The 15080-nt window shown below is 59.3% G+C and overlaps 1 protein-coding gene across 1 annotated transcript in view; it reads left to right on the top strand.

Annotated features, from left to right (window-relative positions):
- The window catches only part of CHLSN (cholesin), a 157645-nt gene extending 145135 nt beyond the window's left edge, over nucleotides 1-12510 (top strand). Inside the window, exons 5-6 of the mRNA XM_087449233.1 lie at nucleotides 8578-8659; nucleotides 11738-12510. Coding sequence (XP_087305359.1) covers nucleotides 8578-8659; nucleotides 11738-11926 — 271 coding nt within the window. The 3' untranslated portion in view covers nucleotides 11927-12510. The remainder of the gene's footprint in view (nucleotides 1-8577; nucleotides 8660-11737) is intronic.
- Nucleotides 12511-15080: the final 2570 nt, after the last annotated feature.

Genomic DNA, 15080 nt, shown 5'->3' with positions numbered 1-15080 from the left:
GCAAATTTGGGTAACCCAGTAGGCAGCTGAGCCGCCCCTCTTGGCCCCTCCCTGGAGGGGTCACCAGGTGTGTGTGACGTACTCAGGGTGCTGCCCCTGCAGTGGGAGGAGGATGCTCTGAGGGGACAGCTGGGCAGTGGCTGTAACTCCACACGCTCATCAGTGGTGAGCTAGAAGCCTGCTCTTTTCCAGGGTGCCTGCACTGGGGCAGGAATGGTTTCCTCTGGAAGCCTGCCTGCCTGCTGGGAAGGAAACTACAGCTGAGCTGTCTGTGTTCTGTCTGCTTCCTGCTCCACCTTCACCCTGAGCAGCTGTCAGTTGAGGGATGGGCAGCCTGGCCTGGGGTCGGAGCACCCCTCCCCGTCCACAGACCGTCAGCCTTAACAACTCGTGGTTCTGTGCAGCGTGGACTCTCCGGGTCTTCCCAGCTCTCTGGGCTACTGGGCAGTTAGTGGAGCTGTCCTGGAACTGGCGTCCCGTAGGGAGGGTCCGGCCTGCTCTGACACCCCACAGACACCCTCACCGGGGTTGGGACCTTCCCACCTCTGGGTGGAGCCCTTTGCTGCCCTTGAAGGCTGCCCTGGGAGCTTGGGCCATCGAGGCTTGAGGGGGGCAAACAGGGACGGAGAGCTGCCTTCCAGGGGGTGGCTAGCACAGCCCATTCGACCAGGGGCCTTCCCCACTTCAGAAGCAGACTACCTGCCAGCTGTGGGTTTTCAGGGTCATGAATCGTCCTCACCCAACAGAAAGCTTTGTGCCGCGTCCTGGCAGGAGCCTGCAGGAAACAGGCAGTGTCGTTGCTGGCTGGTCTCTCAGGAACGTTCATGGGCAGAGGTCACACAGATGTCCAGAGGCCTCCATGGAGGGAGCTTGAGGCACACGTGCCCGGCCCTGTGGTGTCCTCAGCAGCCGTTTCGGTCAGTGACTCCATCCTCTCGCGTCCGACTCCTGCTGCCACCAGGAAGGTTGCGGGAAGCACTCAGGTTCTGAGAGTGCGTGTCTCCAAGGTCAGGAGAGGACCCCTTTGCTTGTACAGAGCCCTCTACACCTCCCGACCCCAGAAAAAGCACCTCCAGGCAGAGGCAGCTGGGGGTTGTGGGGCATTTTCTCTAAAGTGCTAGTTTTGTTCCTGAAGCAAAGCCCAGAACTGAAGATGATGGGGGTAGAGAGACCCTCCAGCCCTGATCAGTGCGAAGACATGTCCCTACCCGAGGGGTCTCAGCACGAGGGGTCTTATGTGTCCAGAGGGCAGGCCTCCTTCCTCCTTTCCTGGCTTCTCCATGGCCGGTCACGTCACATCTTGTCTTTGCTTAATCTCGAGGGAGTCCATGGGTCATGAAGCCAGATACCTGAGGAGCCTGTACTGAGGGCCCTTGCTCCTGATGGGGTGGAGGCCTCTCCTGTGGTTATCGGCTAGTGGGGCCATCAAGGGCCGTCGGCGATGAGGGAGATGGGCACATCTCATAAGTAGGGTGATTCCTTTTGAGTCAGCTGGGAGATTGGCCCGTCCAGAGGTAGATACTGTCCAAGTTACCATCCATGCCCAGTGTCCCTCCTATAAGGTGGGCCCAGAATAGCGGTGCTGCGTGCAGGGAGCTCAGGGCCTGCCAAGACTTTCCATCCCAGGACACGTCCCGGTGGGCCCCTCACCGTGCTACCCTCAGAGGCTGCAGACTTTCCGGGAAGTCATACCACACTGGACGTAAAGGAGTTGGCCCCCATGCGGCCCCATGAGGTCCTCGTGGGCGAGTCCTGACCAGCAGAGCCGGTCTGGGTCAGCTCTGCACCTGCCTATTCCTGCTGCCCAGCAGAGGGTGTCCTGGGTCCTCTGTCCTGTGCAGGGATCTGAGCCTGGAACCCGACTGCTGCCTCCTCCTGGCCGAGACCTGCTCTGACCTTGACCTTTCCCCGCTCCCCCAAGCCGCTTGTAGGTCGTGGAGGGTAGATGATTGTTCTGTGGTGCTGCTGTGGCTGCAGCCACTCGCGGTAGACTCTGGCCGGACGATGAACTGCTGTGTCTGGAGAGTGCTTGTGCGTGGGCAGGTCGCAGGCGCCTGGCTTGCTGTGTTGTGTGTGTGTGCCCACGTGGGGGCAGAAGCCTGAGATGGAGAGGACTCCCATCTCTGGTCACCTGATTGCCTGCCCAGTTTCTTCATTATTATAAGTGTAGCTCACAAAAAACACACTGACCCCACTGCCCTGCACTCCTGCCCGGGACCTGGAAATTTGGACTTAGCAGATTCAGCAGTGGGCGCTGACTGGCTATACCACCAGGGCCTGAGCCCTGGGTCTCGGGGTCAGGCCCCAGTCCGATTGGTCCAGAGCAGGGGCCCAAGATGGGCGAGGACCCCCGCAGCCCCGGCCTGGCTGCAGCTCCAAGACTGGAGGGGGGTATTGGAAAATGCGGGGAAGAAACCACAAGGACCTGAACCCAGAGTGGGCCCAATAGAGATGGAGAGGAGGGGGCAGATTTGGGAAATATTTAGGAGACAGAAACCCACAGGACAGCAGACGCTTGCACACCGTGTTCACGGCAGCATTACTCACAATAACCAAAAGGTGGAAGCAACCCCAGTGTCCATCAGCGGGTGAATGGATAAACACAATGTGGTCCATCCATACAATGGAATATCATTCAGCCCTAAAAAGGAAGGAAATTCTGACACCTGCTACCATACAGATGAATCTTGAGGACATTGTGCTGAGTGAAATAAGACAGTCACAAAAAGACAAATACTGTATAATCCTACCTACGTGAGGTCCCTAGAGGAGTCAAATTCGTAGAGACAGAAAGTAGGAGGATGGATACCAGGGCCTGGAGGAGGGGGCTGGGGAGTTAGTGTTTAACGAGGACAGAGTTTCTTTGGGAAAATGAAATGTCTGGAGGTGGATGGTGGTGATGGCTGCACAACAGTGTGAATGTGCTTAATGCCCCTGAACTGCACACTGACAAGTGGTTAAGATGGCACATTCATATTATGTGTATTTTACTACACACACACACACACACAGAATCCACAGGCCTCGGTTGGATGGTTGGACGTGGGGGTTAGGAAGAGGAGGGGAGTCAGGTGGCCATGGCTTTCAGTTCCAGTGACAGATAGGTGGTGATGCCACCAACCGAGAGCAGGAAGACAGGGGACAGCGGGGGACATGCTGCCTCAGAGCATGCAGAGTGCGTCTCCCTGGACAACGTGTTTCTCAGGCAGATGCCCAGACCTGGCGTTCTGCGTCTCGAGGGCCACCTTGCGGAGGCCACACCAACAACCCTCGAGAACACCCACTCTCAGCCACATGGCGTAGTTACCAATGTCTGAGCATTTCTCGTTCTGGCTCACATTTCCCTGATTGCTAATGACTATAGAGTGACAGGGGCAGCGGGGGGCTGTGTATCAGAAGTCTCAGTGCAGCCAAGTCCTCTGAGGTGAGGACTGAAAACTGTCCCTCAGGCTGGTGGCTAGAGGTCCCTGTGATGTTGGCCAGGGGGCACGGGTGCTGTGGGTGTGTCCCACCCTGGATGGGAGGGCAGGTGCCTACCGCTCCCTCTGCTGGCAGGAAAGGAGGTGGGGCTGGGGTGCAGGCCTGAGTCTCCCAGGGCTCAGTGGGTGCCGCTCGGTGACACAAGCCCACGCCGAGTCCCTGCCACGAGATGGGAACTACGGTGGCTCCCCGTGGAGCGCTGCCCCAGGGCCTAGGGGTGGGACCTTGGCTAGAACGGGCACCAGCCTTGAGGACAGGAGGCCTGTCACTTGTCGTCGTGGATCCTTGAGCTAGTCCTTCTGGGTCCCTGGCTTCCTCCTCTGACATGGGGACTGACACGTCACCCAGAGTCGCTCTGAGAGCTGATGTGTGTTCCCCTGAGTGTGCACACCCAGGGGATGCTGCTTCCTGTGCAGGCTAGAGCCGCCCTCCTCCAGGCTCGGGCCCTCGGTCCTCTGCACGCGAAATCACAGAGATCACAGCTGGAGGTCAGTCCCTGTAGACAGAAGGAGCCAGGGCTGGGCCTGGACAGAGGAGCAGGTGGACAAACCTGGCAGGCTCCAGCCACAGGAGTGGACCTCAGGCTGCCCAGCAGGATGTGGACGGAGCTAGCCTGGGGTGGGCGGGGAGTCAGGACGGGCCAGGAGGCTGCAGGTGCCAGTGGCCACTCAGTGTAGACCCTGTCCAGAAGGCGAGAGGGAGGGCCAGGGGCCCAGTCTCAAAAGAGCAGACAAATGGGAGGGGAGAGGAGAGGAGCAGGGCCCTGCCCACCCCAAGTGACCAGGTCTGCTCCGTGGTGTGGAGCCCTCAGTGCCCTGGGCTTCACCCCGGCAACTGCAAACTCTCCTCCTGTCACTGCGAGGCCAGCCCAGGGCTCCTTCAGAGGACTCAGTGGGGACCCCGTCTCTCAGGGGGCCCTGCAGGGATGCCGTCCATGGTGTGGTAGGGAGTCTGCCCTGCGGCCCTCGAGGGGCCAACAGCTCAGCCGCGCTCCTGCTCCCCAACCTCCCACCCCACGTGGACTCCCGGGATTGCCTGGCACTCACTGCTACCTGGCAGCTATGAGTCCCGTGAGGGGGGAGCTGGGCTGGTGCATGCACATGGAATGGGGATGATGATGACTCTTGCCCTGCCCTTCTGTCAGAAATAAAGCAGCCCTTCACCGCTGGGCACCTGTGAGATGTCACATACCAGGATGGGGGTCCCAGGGGAGGAAGCAGCCAGTGTCTCCCCTCCTGAGCCCCCACCTGAGAGGCCCATAGCCCCTCAGTGGGGTTCAGGAGACACTTCTAGGCCTCCCTGGCCCAAGTGCCTGTGAGCGTGGCCCTCCCGGGGTGAGGGCTGCCCGCTCTCCATGGCCAGCTCCGTGTGCTGCACGGGGGGGAGGTGCGGGCACAGGCCCCGAGAAGGGCAGGGCGCCGTCCAGGCAGGAGGGCAATGCACTGCCAATGGGCCGCTGGCCAAGCCAGCCTCCTTGTCATCTGGTTTTCGGGTGCAACTCACCCCCTAGTTGGCAGTTTCTGTGAAGTTACAGACATTTGAGACACATGGCTTTGAGCTGGCTCTCAGTGGGGTCTCAGCACCAGAGGCCCACCCTCCCTGGTGTTTTTGGAGGGGGTTCAGGAAACGGTCCTTTTTTAAAACCAGGGGTTAGGAGTCTGATTCTTCACGCCCAGGTGATAAATGCCGGGAGAGGCCCTTTGAGACTCTTGGGAGCATTGCATCCCTGACACCTGGGCCTGTGGGTGAGCTGTGGCCCTGCGCTGGGTGCGAGAAGAAAGCCTGGCTCCGGCTCCATTCTCTCCTTTTCCGGTGGAGCCCTCCAATCTGCCCCCCCACCCGCCACGTAGATTCATCTCGTCAGGAATCTATGTGACCTGCAGCTGCTGTCAGCAGAAACCTCCCCTGGGCAGCTGCTCACAGAGCCCCACCCAGGCTGCCGCCCATCCCGCCCTCAGAGCCCGCAGGGTGACCATGGGGAGGGAGCGTGGCTCCACCCAGGGTGGCTGGGGCCCCGTTTCCCCAGTAGACAGTCTGAGAGTCGAACCTCCTCATACCGGCTGGTGAGGAAGCAAGAAACACTCTCAGCAAGTGAGCTGCCCACCATGTTAGCTGCAACCACCATGCTTGTCACGGTGGGGACCATCACCGCAGAGGGTCGGAGCTCCTGAGAGCGGCCTGCCAGCAGGCCATTCCCTCTCCTTGTACAGGACACCCTAAGTTTATGGCCATTTGTGGGCACTGCTCTCATTTCCAACAGGACCCTGGTGAGGAAGGTGTTCCTGCCCCACTGAACAGACAGGGACTAGGAGGTGCCCGCGCCCTGTGCTCTCTCCTTCCACTGTGACAGAGGTGTCCTGTCCCGGGCGCTGAGGGCCCAGCCCCACAGCCCCATCCCCAATACAGACTGTAACCTGGAACAGGTGCCCAGGGGACCCCCACGTCCGGTGGGGTGGGGCTGACCACCCACCGATTGTGACTTCTCCCGTGCGGCCACGAAATCTGGGCAAATCCCAGCTGGCCCCGGCCTCAGTGTAGTCCAGCCCCAGCTGGCTGCCTGATCACCGCGTGCTCCAGCCTGGGAGCGGCTGCTCTTCCTGGAATAGGGTGGCCCTCCAAGCTGCACTGTCTCTCCTATGAGGGCACATGACTTAGGAATCTGCATGAATAAGGGGGTCGGTATTTCTCACTAAAATCTCCCAATTTCTTTATGGAAAATATGTCTTCAATTAAGTTACTCCCTTTCCTCACAAGGAGATTCAGTGGCATCCTTCCTTGCCCTACAGAGGCACAGTTTGCCAGTTGGGGCCAGATGGAGCCCAGGTGGGGTGTGAAGCCACCCACACATGTCCACAGAGCAGCTCGCTCCTTTCACAGGTGGACGAGGACCACCTCCAGGTGCCTGAGAGTGGGGGCTTCAGAGCATCCTCCCTGCGAGTTGTGCCTGGGCCCAGGGCTGAGTCTCTCAGAGGCCAGGCTGTGAGCAGATCCCAGCACTTGGGAGGGGGCCAGCTTTTTTCTGTGTCAGATCAGCTTTCAGGCAGAATGAAGGGAATGAAATGAGTGGGTGAGGCTGCATGAGAGGGGGGTGGCCATAGTGTGTGGAGCCCCGGCCAGCTGGGTTCTGCCTGCAGAAGGAGGAGACTGCCCTACCTCATCACAGCCTGAGGGCCCTAATTACCCCTCAGTCCCTGTCCAGGCACCAGGACTGACCTTCCTTTATCTTCTCCGTCCTCGATTTCTCTGATCCCCAGAGGGAACAAGTAGGGAGCTCTGCTTTCAGTGTGTCGGGCCATGTTGGCACCTCCAGGCCCTGTTCTCGGTACAACTCTGAAAGCAGAAGTTGTCACATGTGTATGGGCTGGGGGGCATTCGAGGGAAGACAGTGGTGTTGGGGAGGGGGCTGGAAGGACACTCAGGTCCACCAGCTCAGGGGCTCAGACGGGGCCTTGACCCCATGCTCCCTGTGGGACTAGAGCCCCTGAGCCGTGTGCCTGGGCCTGCCCTTGGGACTCAGAGCCACCATCACACCTGTCGACCCTTCCCTGGCCTGCTGCAGCCCTGGGGGGCCATGGGCTTGGGACCCAGGCAGCAACTGTACTGCCTCTTGCCCCCAATCTGGGGCACTGAAACATCCTTCATCCGTGACCTCATGGGCTGAGAGCCACTCACACCTCAGCACCCCCTCAAGAGGGTCGGGCTCAGCCCTCACCACCGGGGAGCCCACACTGGCCCCGGGTCCTTACTTCCCATCTGCCGACCTCAGATCTCTCCCTTTCTCTGCTCACTGTGGAAAAACACACAGGTCCTCTATCCCCGTGGGGCCCTGCCTCTAAGGGAGGCATTTCCAGGATGGAGCTGGGGGCCCAGCAGAGTCTGTCCTCTCTGTGCCTGACGTCACCTGCTGTCACTCTCAGTCATTGTTCTTGTCATCCTTGAGTGTGGGGGCGTCCTCTCTGCTGCTGCCCAGCAGACAGGGGGTACTCAGGAACGCTTCAGTGTGGGGACATTGGAATAGGACCTGGGACAGGGAGCGGACCTCTCTGCCTGTCATGGATTTCCATGGGATCCACACCCCAGGCCCCAGCCCCTGGCATCCTGTGTCCCATCAGCACATCTGAAGCCAGCCCACGGCTCCCTGGTCTTATCTGTCCACAGACACGCCGAGCTGCTTCTGGGGGCTCCGTTGACCACATAGGTAGTTAAGCCTGACCCAGCCTGGAGGGGGTCAGGTAGGAGGCGTTGCTTCGGGCACGTGGCCTGTCCATGCTGTCGATGCAGCAGAGATGGGAACCATGCCAGTGGAGCCCGGTGCTCACGCAGCCCCTCCCACACCCTGCTCAGGAGGAACCCCCTAGACCCTGGGGGGAGCGAGGCCATGTGCCATCTTCTAGGGCAGGTGGATTGGCCAGGGTGCGATTAGGGGATGAGCCACATGGTAGTTTGTATGGGGAAAGTTTATTATAAAGAATGATTAACTGTAACAAGGGCTTGTCAGTGAGAAAGCACTCTGGAGATCACAGGAGTAGCAGACGCAAAGGGCCAGGAGATGAGCCCAGGGCTGAGGCCCACACCTGGTGGCAGAGGCCCAGCCAAGGCTCCCTGGATGGCAGGAGCGGAGTTCCCAGCTCCTCCTGGCTTATCCTGCCTTGTCCTCGATCCACGCTCATGGTCTAAAGGCTGCCCTCACTCCAGCGGGTGGACAGTCTCTGCTGTAGTGTGCAATCAACCCTTCTGGAAGAATGACTGAATTCACAAAATTCAGGATGTTCACGATGGAGTCCTAAAATCCTGGAATTGTAAAGCTGAAAAGCACTGGCCCCGCGCCATCTGGACTTATGTCCTGTTGCAGATGTGGAGGCAGGCCTGAGTTGGCCAGGAGCCCCACAGCGGGTGGGTAGAGGTGAGGCGTCTGAGCCTCCTCTGCTCGTGTCTGCCACCCTCGGGCTGGGTGGGGTCCTCCCCAGAACCCCTGCAGACACCCATAGGCCTGGACAACCCCCCCCCAAGAAGAGGCCACCCGGGCTAGTCAGTGCAGACAGACCCTTCCAGCTCCTCCTGTCCTGCTCCTGAGCTGTCACGTCCTTGCTTTCCCAGTTGGGCCCAAAAGCACGAGAACTGGAGATTTCAGAAGACGAGGCAGACCTGGCTCCTGCTGCACATGTACGATGGCGACAAGGTCTGTGCATGCCAGGCGGGAGGGTGGGGGGGCAGCGAGGTCTATGCACGCTGGGGTGGGGGAAGGGCGGGCCTCCCAGGGACCAGGAGGGAATAACCTGCTGACAGGCGTGCTCAGGCCACACTGGGCTGAGGTCTCCAAGCTTCTCGTGCACTTGGCACCCAGCAGCCATGCCTGGCCATGAGGCTCCTTCCTGAGGCCATTCTTCTTGAGGCCTGTTTCAGGTTATGAAAGAGGCTGGAGAGCCTGTGGGGGGACCCCCTTGGGGTCACCCAGTCCAATCCTTTATTTTACAGAATGAAACCCGGTCTCGGGGAGGGATTTGCTTGGGGTCAGGGAGTAAGGACTCCTTTCGGCCTGCCCTGGGGGCCCCTCTGGGGTTTGTCCAGCGGCCAGGCTTGGGCCATCGGGCCTCCAGGCTCTGGGTCCTGGGCCGTTGGCCTGCCCTTTCACACCAGGGGGCACCCTCTTGCTCCTGGTGGGGTATGGGGTGTGGGGCTGAGGTTAGGAGATGTCACATCACCTCCAAATCACTCCAGCGTGCATTTCTACAGGTAAGGACGTCCTCCCTTGTGGCCACAACCCAGTCTCAGAGTCAGGGGCTCCACATCACGTGGCCGCCATCCCTCCCCAGTTCTCAGTGACGTCCTCGTGCGAGGCACCCAGTCTAGGATCCCAGTCGTTTGCTTGTTGATCCCTGCAGTCTCCTGCAGTTTAGAACTTCCCTCATCTTACCTGACCTTCATGACCTTGACGTGCTTGGAGAGGCCAGTTGTCCTGTAGACGTGGCGACTTGGGTTTGACTGTCCCCATCCAGATTCACGTGTGGTCCGTTGGTGTCTCCCAGCACGTCCTGGCAGCGGGTCTGTGAAGGTTTGGTGCTGGCGTCGCTCACGTGATCCAGCTGGTGTCAGCCTGGTTTTTCTCAGTAAAGTTATTGTTTCCTGTAGCAGTTGGTATGTGTCCTCAGGAAGCCACTCTAAGACGATGGAAATACCCATTTCTCCTCAGACTTTTGCCCACTGGCCTTCGCCTCTGTCCGTGAGTCCTGCCTGGGTCGGTTGTCACTGTGGTGACTGCCACCATCGTCTCATGCGCATTCATTGTAAGGAGAGCTTTGGTGCCTCCTGTGGAGTGGTGGAGTTCTTCCTGACTCAGGGAGTCAGCATGGACTCGCGTGTTACTCTGTGGGTTGTAATCCATCACTCTCATCATTTGTTTTAAGGACTATAATTTTCATTACAATTGTGATGGCTCCACTGGCTGGGAGGTTGAGGTCAAGGGTGCCCTGCGTGCATGTGATTGGGGAGGGCCCCCCAGGAAGGAGGCACCTGTGAGCCGAGCGTTCAAGTCAGGCCACAGGTGTGGCAGGTGGGGAGGACAGCCTTCCAAGCAGGTGCAAAGGCTGGACCAGGATGTGCCAGCAACGTGGCAGGGATCACGAGCCGACGGTGTGGCCAGCTACAGAGCCCCACACTGGGGTGTGATGCCTACCTCCTTCCTTCCCACAGCCCCACTGTCCTTCACAGCCCCGAGTCAACTCCCCACTCCGGGCAGCTCAGGGCACCCCCAGCAACTCGTCAGACTGTCCCGGGGAGCCCAAGCCCAGGAGGGGGACGGCCCCAAGAACGCTCTGGAGCAGGCGTCACGCACAGGGGAGCCAGCGGGGAGCTGCGTGCAGAGACCTCGTTGCCCCCACCACCCTGCCCAGGCCTGTGTTCCAGGAGCCACCCCCTCCCCTCCCAAGGATGGAGGTGCCCCTGGCCAAGGTGTTGGGAGGTGATGGCTGGGCTGACCACACGTCAGGCCACTTCCAACTTTCCTGGACATGGCAGAAAGCAGCGAGTTGAGGAGGGGGCTGAGGGCACCTCTGGATGGCTGCTCCAGCCAGAGACCCTTTGCTTCCTGGCTGAGACCACCTAGTCATCGTCGGGGGTGGGGTGGGAGGCAGTCCTAGGGCTAGGTGTCAATTTTGATGAAGCCTGATTTATCTGTTTTTTCTTTTGTTGCTTGTGTTTTTGGTGTCTTATCTAGGAAATCATCATGGAATCCAAGGTCATAAGGATTTTCTCCTGTGTTTCTTCTAAGAGTTGTATAGTTTTAGCTCTTACTTGCAGGTCTTTGATCTGTTTTGAGTTAACTTTTGTACGTGGTGTGAGGCAGGGGTCCAGCTCCATGCTTTCACATGTGGACATCCAGTTGTCCCAGCACCATTGTTGAGGAGAAGGGTCTTGGCTCCCTTGTTGGAAATCAGTTGACCACAGACATGAGGGTTTATTCTTGGACCCTCAGTTCTGTTCCCTGATCTGTTGTCTTCAGGCCAGGACCACACTCTCTTCATCGCTATAGCTTTGTTGTAGGTTTGAAATCGAAATGTGTGAGCCACTAACTGCTTTTTAAGTGGACTTCCGGCCGCTTCTGTCTTCAGCCCCACCTTCACTCTCCTGGAAGTGACCGCACAGCCGGTTCTGCAGGCTGGGGGCAGGCAGGGGCGATCTGCTGTGTAGTTTGGTTTTCTTAGTTTAAGCGTCATCTTCCTCAGATCTGCCAAGTAAGTCAGTTATCATTCATCTCCAGCCCCCAAAGTGTTGTCGCTGTTAACTTGTTCCTCCATTCTCTTTGTCCTGGCAGACTGACCTCTTTAAAAGTATATCTACTTACTGAGGAGTTAGTGGCATTTCAGGAGGGTCTGAAGACTGATGGCTGTCGGCCTCTTTAGTGCAAGCTGGAGCCTGAGAGTTGTGGAGGGAAAGGCACAGGGCCAGCTGAGGACTGCTCCCCAGGCCGGCCCTCGCTCTCCCGCCTTCCCCAGTGCTGTCACCGTGGAGCGAGGGGACAGAGGGAGCAGGTGTGGCTGAGGGCCCTTTGTAGACGGCATGCCCAGAGGCCGGTCTGGTCCCCACTGCTGCCTGGCTGCCTGAGCTCAGGCTCTGGCATGAGGACACTGTGGGCTGGACGGTCCCCTTTCAGGCACAGGGGTGAAACCCCAGGCGCCAGCGGCAGGGCCAGGAGCCCACGCTGTGAACCTTGTGTGTCCACCCGCCTGGCCCCTGACAGCGCTTGTCCTCTTTCATCCAGGTTCCCGCTGAGCACTTCTCCACCCTGCTGGCCTACCTGGAGGGGCTCAAGGGCCAGGCCCGTGAGCTGACCGTGCAGAAGGCTGAAGCCCTGATGCGGGAGCTGGACGAGGCGGGTGCTGGCGGCCCAGACCCTGTCCTGCTGGAGAAGACCCAGCGCATCCGGCAGGTGCTCCAGCTGCTCTCCTAGGGGCAGCCGGCGGGCAGGGGCCACTGCCTGCAGCTCAGGTGATCCTGGCCCTCTCAGGATGCAGCTGAGCCCTCCTCCCGGCAGCGGGGGCCGTGCAGGCCCAACATGGGGTGAGCAGAGTTATCGGCAGGTCGGCGGTAGGTCTTGCTCCTCCCGGCACCTGACCCTCCGAAGGACCACCTCTCTCTCCTGACCCTCCTGGGCCAGAAACTATCTATAGATGATGAGTTTTAATCCTTTTACAGCAGAATGCGGTTGCTTTGAAATAACCTGGAGACACTGGTCCTGGCCTTCCAATGGCCCACCAGCCCCCAAGGAAGTTGCTTATTGAGGGAAATGTCTATTTTTGTACCCGGGGTATCTCAGAGATCGGCTAGAGCCGGCCCTCCCTACCAGCTGTGGTCCATCAGTGTTGGAGTGTGGGGCTCCCTGGATTTGGGCCCTGTATTTGCCAAGAGGCCCAGGCTGTGGCTTGTCCATCTCTCGCCTCCTTCCTCAGGCCCTGCCACAGACTTGCTGCCCACTTCCAGGGAAAACCTGGCCGTATTTTCAATAAAGACCAGCCCGTGTCGGCCATGGCTCTTGTTCTGTGTGATTTGTGCTCCTTTGCCTGTAGGTGGTGAGAGTGGGCGTCGGGCCATGAGGCCGTCCATAGCCATGGCCTCCCCAGATGGCATCCAGGCGAGCTCTTCATGCTGCCCTTCTGGCTGCTGGCACTGACCGACCACTTGCTCCGCAGGCCTACCACTTCCAGGGGTTGGCAGTGACCACGTTGGCTGCCCTCGCACAGCCATCCCAGCCAGCAAAACACTTGCTCTCTGCACAAAAATGGGAAGAGCGCGTGCGTCAACCCTCCTGGAAGTCACAGGGCTCTGAGCGCCTCGGAGGCTGCATTGAGGGAGCGGTGGTCCACGCCTCCTCATCGAGCAGGAGAAGCTGGGGGCTGGGGCCTGGGCCGCCTCCACACAGCAAGCCCTTCAGGAGGCCTGTAGAGAAGCAAGCAGGGTGCCGGCTGTGCGTGGTGGTTTTAAAACCTGCTCACCAACACTTGACGCTCCGCCCTTGGACGTGGTCAGCTTCCAGCACGGGATGGCGAGGGCAGGAGGAGGAGGCAGCTGCCACCGTGCTCTCGGGACCCTCGCCCTTGGGACTCGGCCACCATGTTGTGCAGAAGCCCTGGCCACAGCGGAGAGGCCACGGGGGAGGCCGCGTGTGGGCGCTCAGGCAACGGCGAGTCTTCAGATGGCTGCAGCCCCATCCTTTAGGCTGCCCCAGTGACACCGAGTGAAGCAGAGGTGAGCCGTGCCTGCCGGGTCCTGCTCGAAGTGCATATTTGTGAGCCATGTTGTTGGGGTGCAGCCGGTAACCAGAGCTCTGTGAAACTGCGTGATGTGAGCTGGTCATATTGTAGTTACAATGCGAATAGTGAGTTCTAGGCCCCAGGCCTGTGCATAGACCCTTATTTCCGAATAGGGTCTCGGGCCTCCCTGTGGCCACTCCTCGCCTGGCTGGGCCTCCCCGGCGTGGCCCCCGGGGATATCACCTCAAGCAGCATCCCCAGCCATGGTTTGTGCCCACAGGTGTCTGCTGATACTTCAGCTTCAGTCACCGTGAAACCCCCACGTCGAGGGATGCGTCCTGAATAGCAGGGTAGGGCCCTGCGGTCGGGGCGACCGAGGCCAGGAGGGACCCACATGTCCAGACGGGCCTGGGCAGGTCCCTCACTGACCACTTGGGGCCTTTCCCTCTTCTCACCCATAATCCAGACCCCTGGACTCTGAAGATCTCGCCATCCCATCCGCCATTCAAGTCTCATCAGTACCACCCCCCAACCCCCTGTGAAAAGGGTGATGCTGCGTGCTCCCTGGGGGACATTCAGCCCATCCCTCACCCACTGGTGCAGCTGAATTCGTGGACACACGAATGTCCAGTTCTGGATTGGAGCGACTGGACTAGCACCTTCTTAGGCCTGGGTAGACCTTGGAGACAGAGTCAGAAGCCCCACCCACCTGGTGTCCGTCAGGTGGATCATAAACAGGAAGGCACTGGGAACCACGAGTCAGCGCAGGTCTGTGAGGAGCATCCACAGGCCGTGGCAATGGCGTCATAGCTCCGCAGGTCATCTTCGGACCACCGAGCAGTCAGGGTGCAGGCTTCGCTGTTTCTAAGCTTTGAGGCATCTTGAAAAATACACTTAAAAATAGACATACAAGAAAAGAAGATGCACAAGATAGGAAAAAGGGGCAGATCATTTTTAAGTCGTCAGGGCTGGTTGATCAAGAACGTAGCTCTGGGTTTCCCGGCAGCCAAGTCAAAAAGGGAAACGTGCTGGGTACCAAGTCCTCATTGTGGACACAGCGGTGGAGAGCTGGGTGCTCCCCTCACTTGAGCACACATGATCGTGACACTGGCTCAAGGAGGCTCTTTCCTCCCTAAGAGCTCCTGTTGGAGCATGAAGTGCTGTTATCTGCAGCATCCTCCTGGCAGAAGATGCAAAGGAAGGTGACGCAGAGATGTTGCCTGGGACAAGGCTGTTGAGGGGCATAACTTGGTGTGGGATCACGCTCAGGCACCAGGCGGTTCCTGGGGATCCCCATGCCGGTCAGAGATGGTGCTCTGCCCAGGAGCAGCTGAAGTGGAAGGTCTGAGCCTGGGGCCAGGCCACCGCATGGTAGGGGAACCACGTGAGCCTAAGGACCATCTGTAAGTTCCCGACTCACCAAGGCCTGCGTGGGGCCGCCGGGCAGAAACTTCCTGATGGTGGCTCTGGATTCCCCTGTCACCGCCCACTGCTTACCAGTAGAAAGGAAGGAGCTGCTGACCCGGCACCGGCATCAGCATCACGCCGAGGGAGGGAGGACGCTGTGAGGATACTGAAACCGCGAGCTCCTCCTGGTGACAGAAGCACGTCGGGGACTCCATGAGGGGAAGGAGGAACGGAGGGAGCTCAGTGGAAAGTCCGACTTTGGTGGCCGCACAGCGTTCCCCCCCCCACCCTGGAGGAAGCAGCCACCTTTTACTTTAATTCTTCTAGGATTTATATCTGAGAAATGCTCACTGACAGGTGTTTCCTGTCAACCTCCTACGCTGAGAAGTGACCCCCAGCTACTTCCTTACCCTCTGAAGCGCCCCCTTCCTCGTGCCCCCAGTGCAG

Source organism: Ceratotherium simum, chromosome 26 (genome assembly GCF_057802395.1).
Source record: "Ceratotherium simum simum isolate JZ-2026a chromosome 26, ASM5780239v1, whole genome shotgun sequence".
Classification (NCBI taxonomy): Eukaryota; Metazoa; Chordata; class Mammalia; order Perissodactyla; family Rhinocerotidae; genus Ceratotherium; species Ceratotherium simum.
The sequence above is the reverse complement of the archived record's forward strand: the minus strand, read 5'-3'. Positions and strand labels throughout refer to the sequence as shown.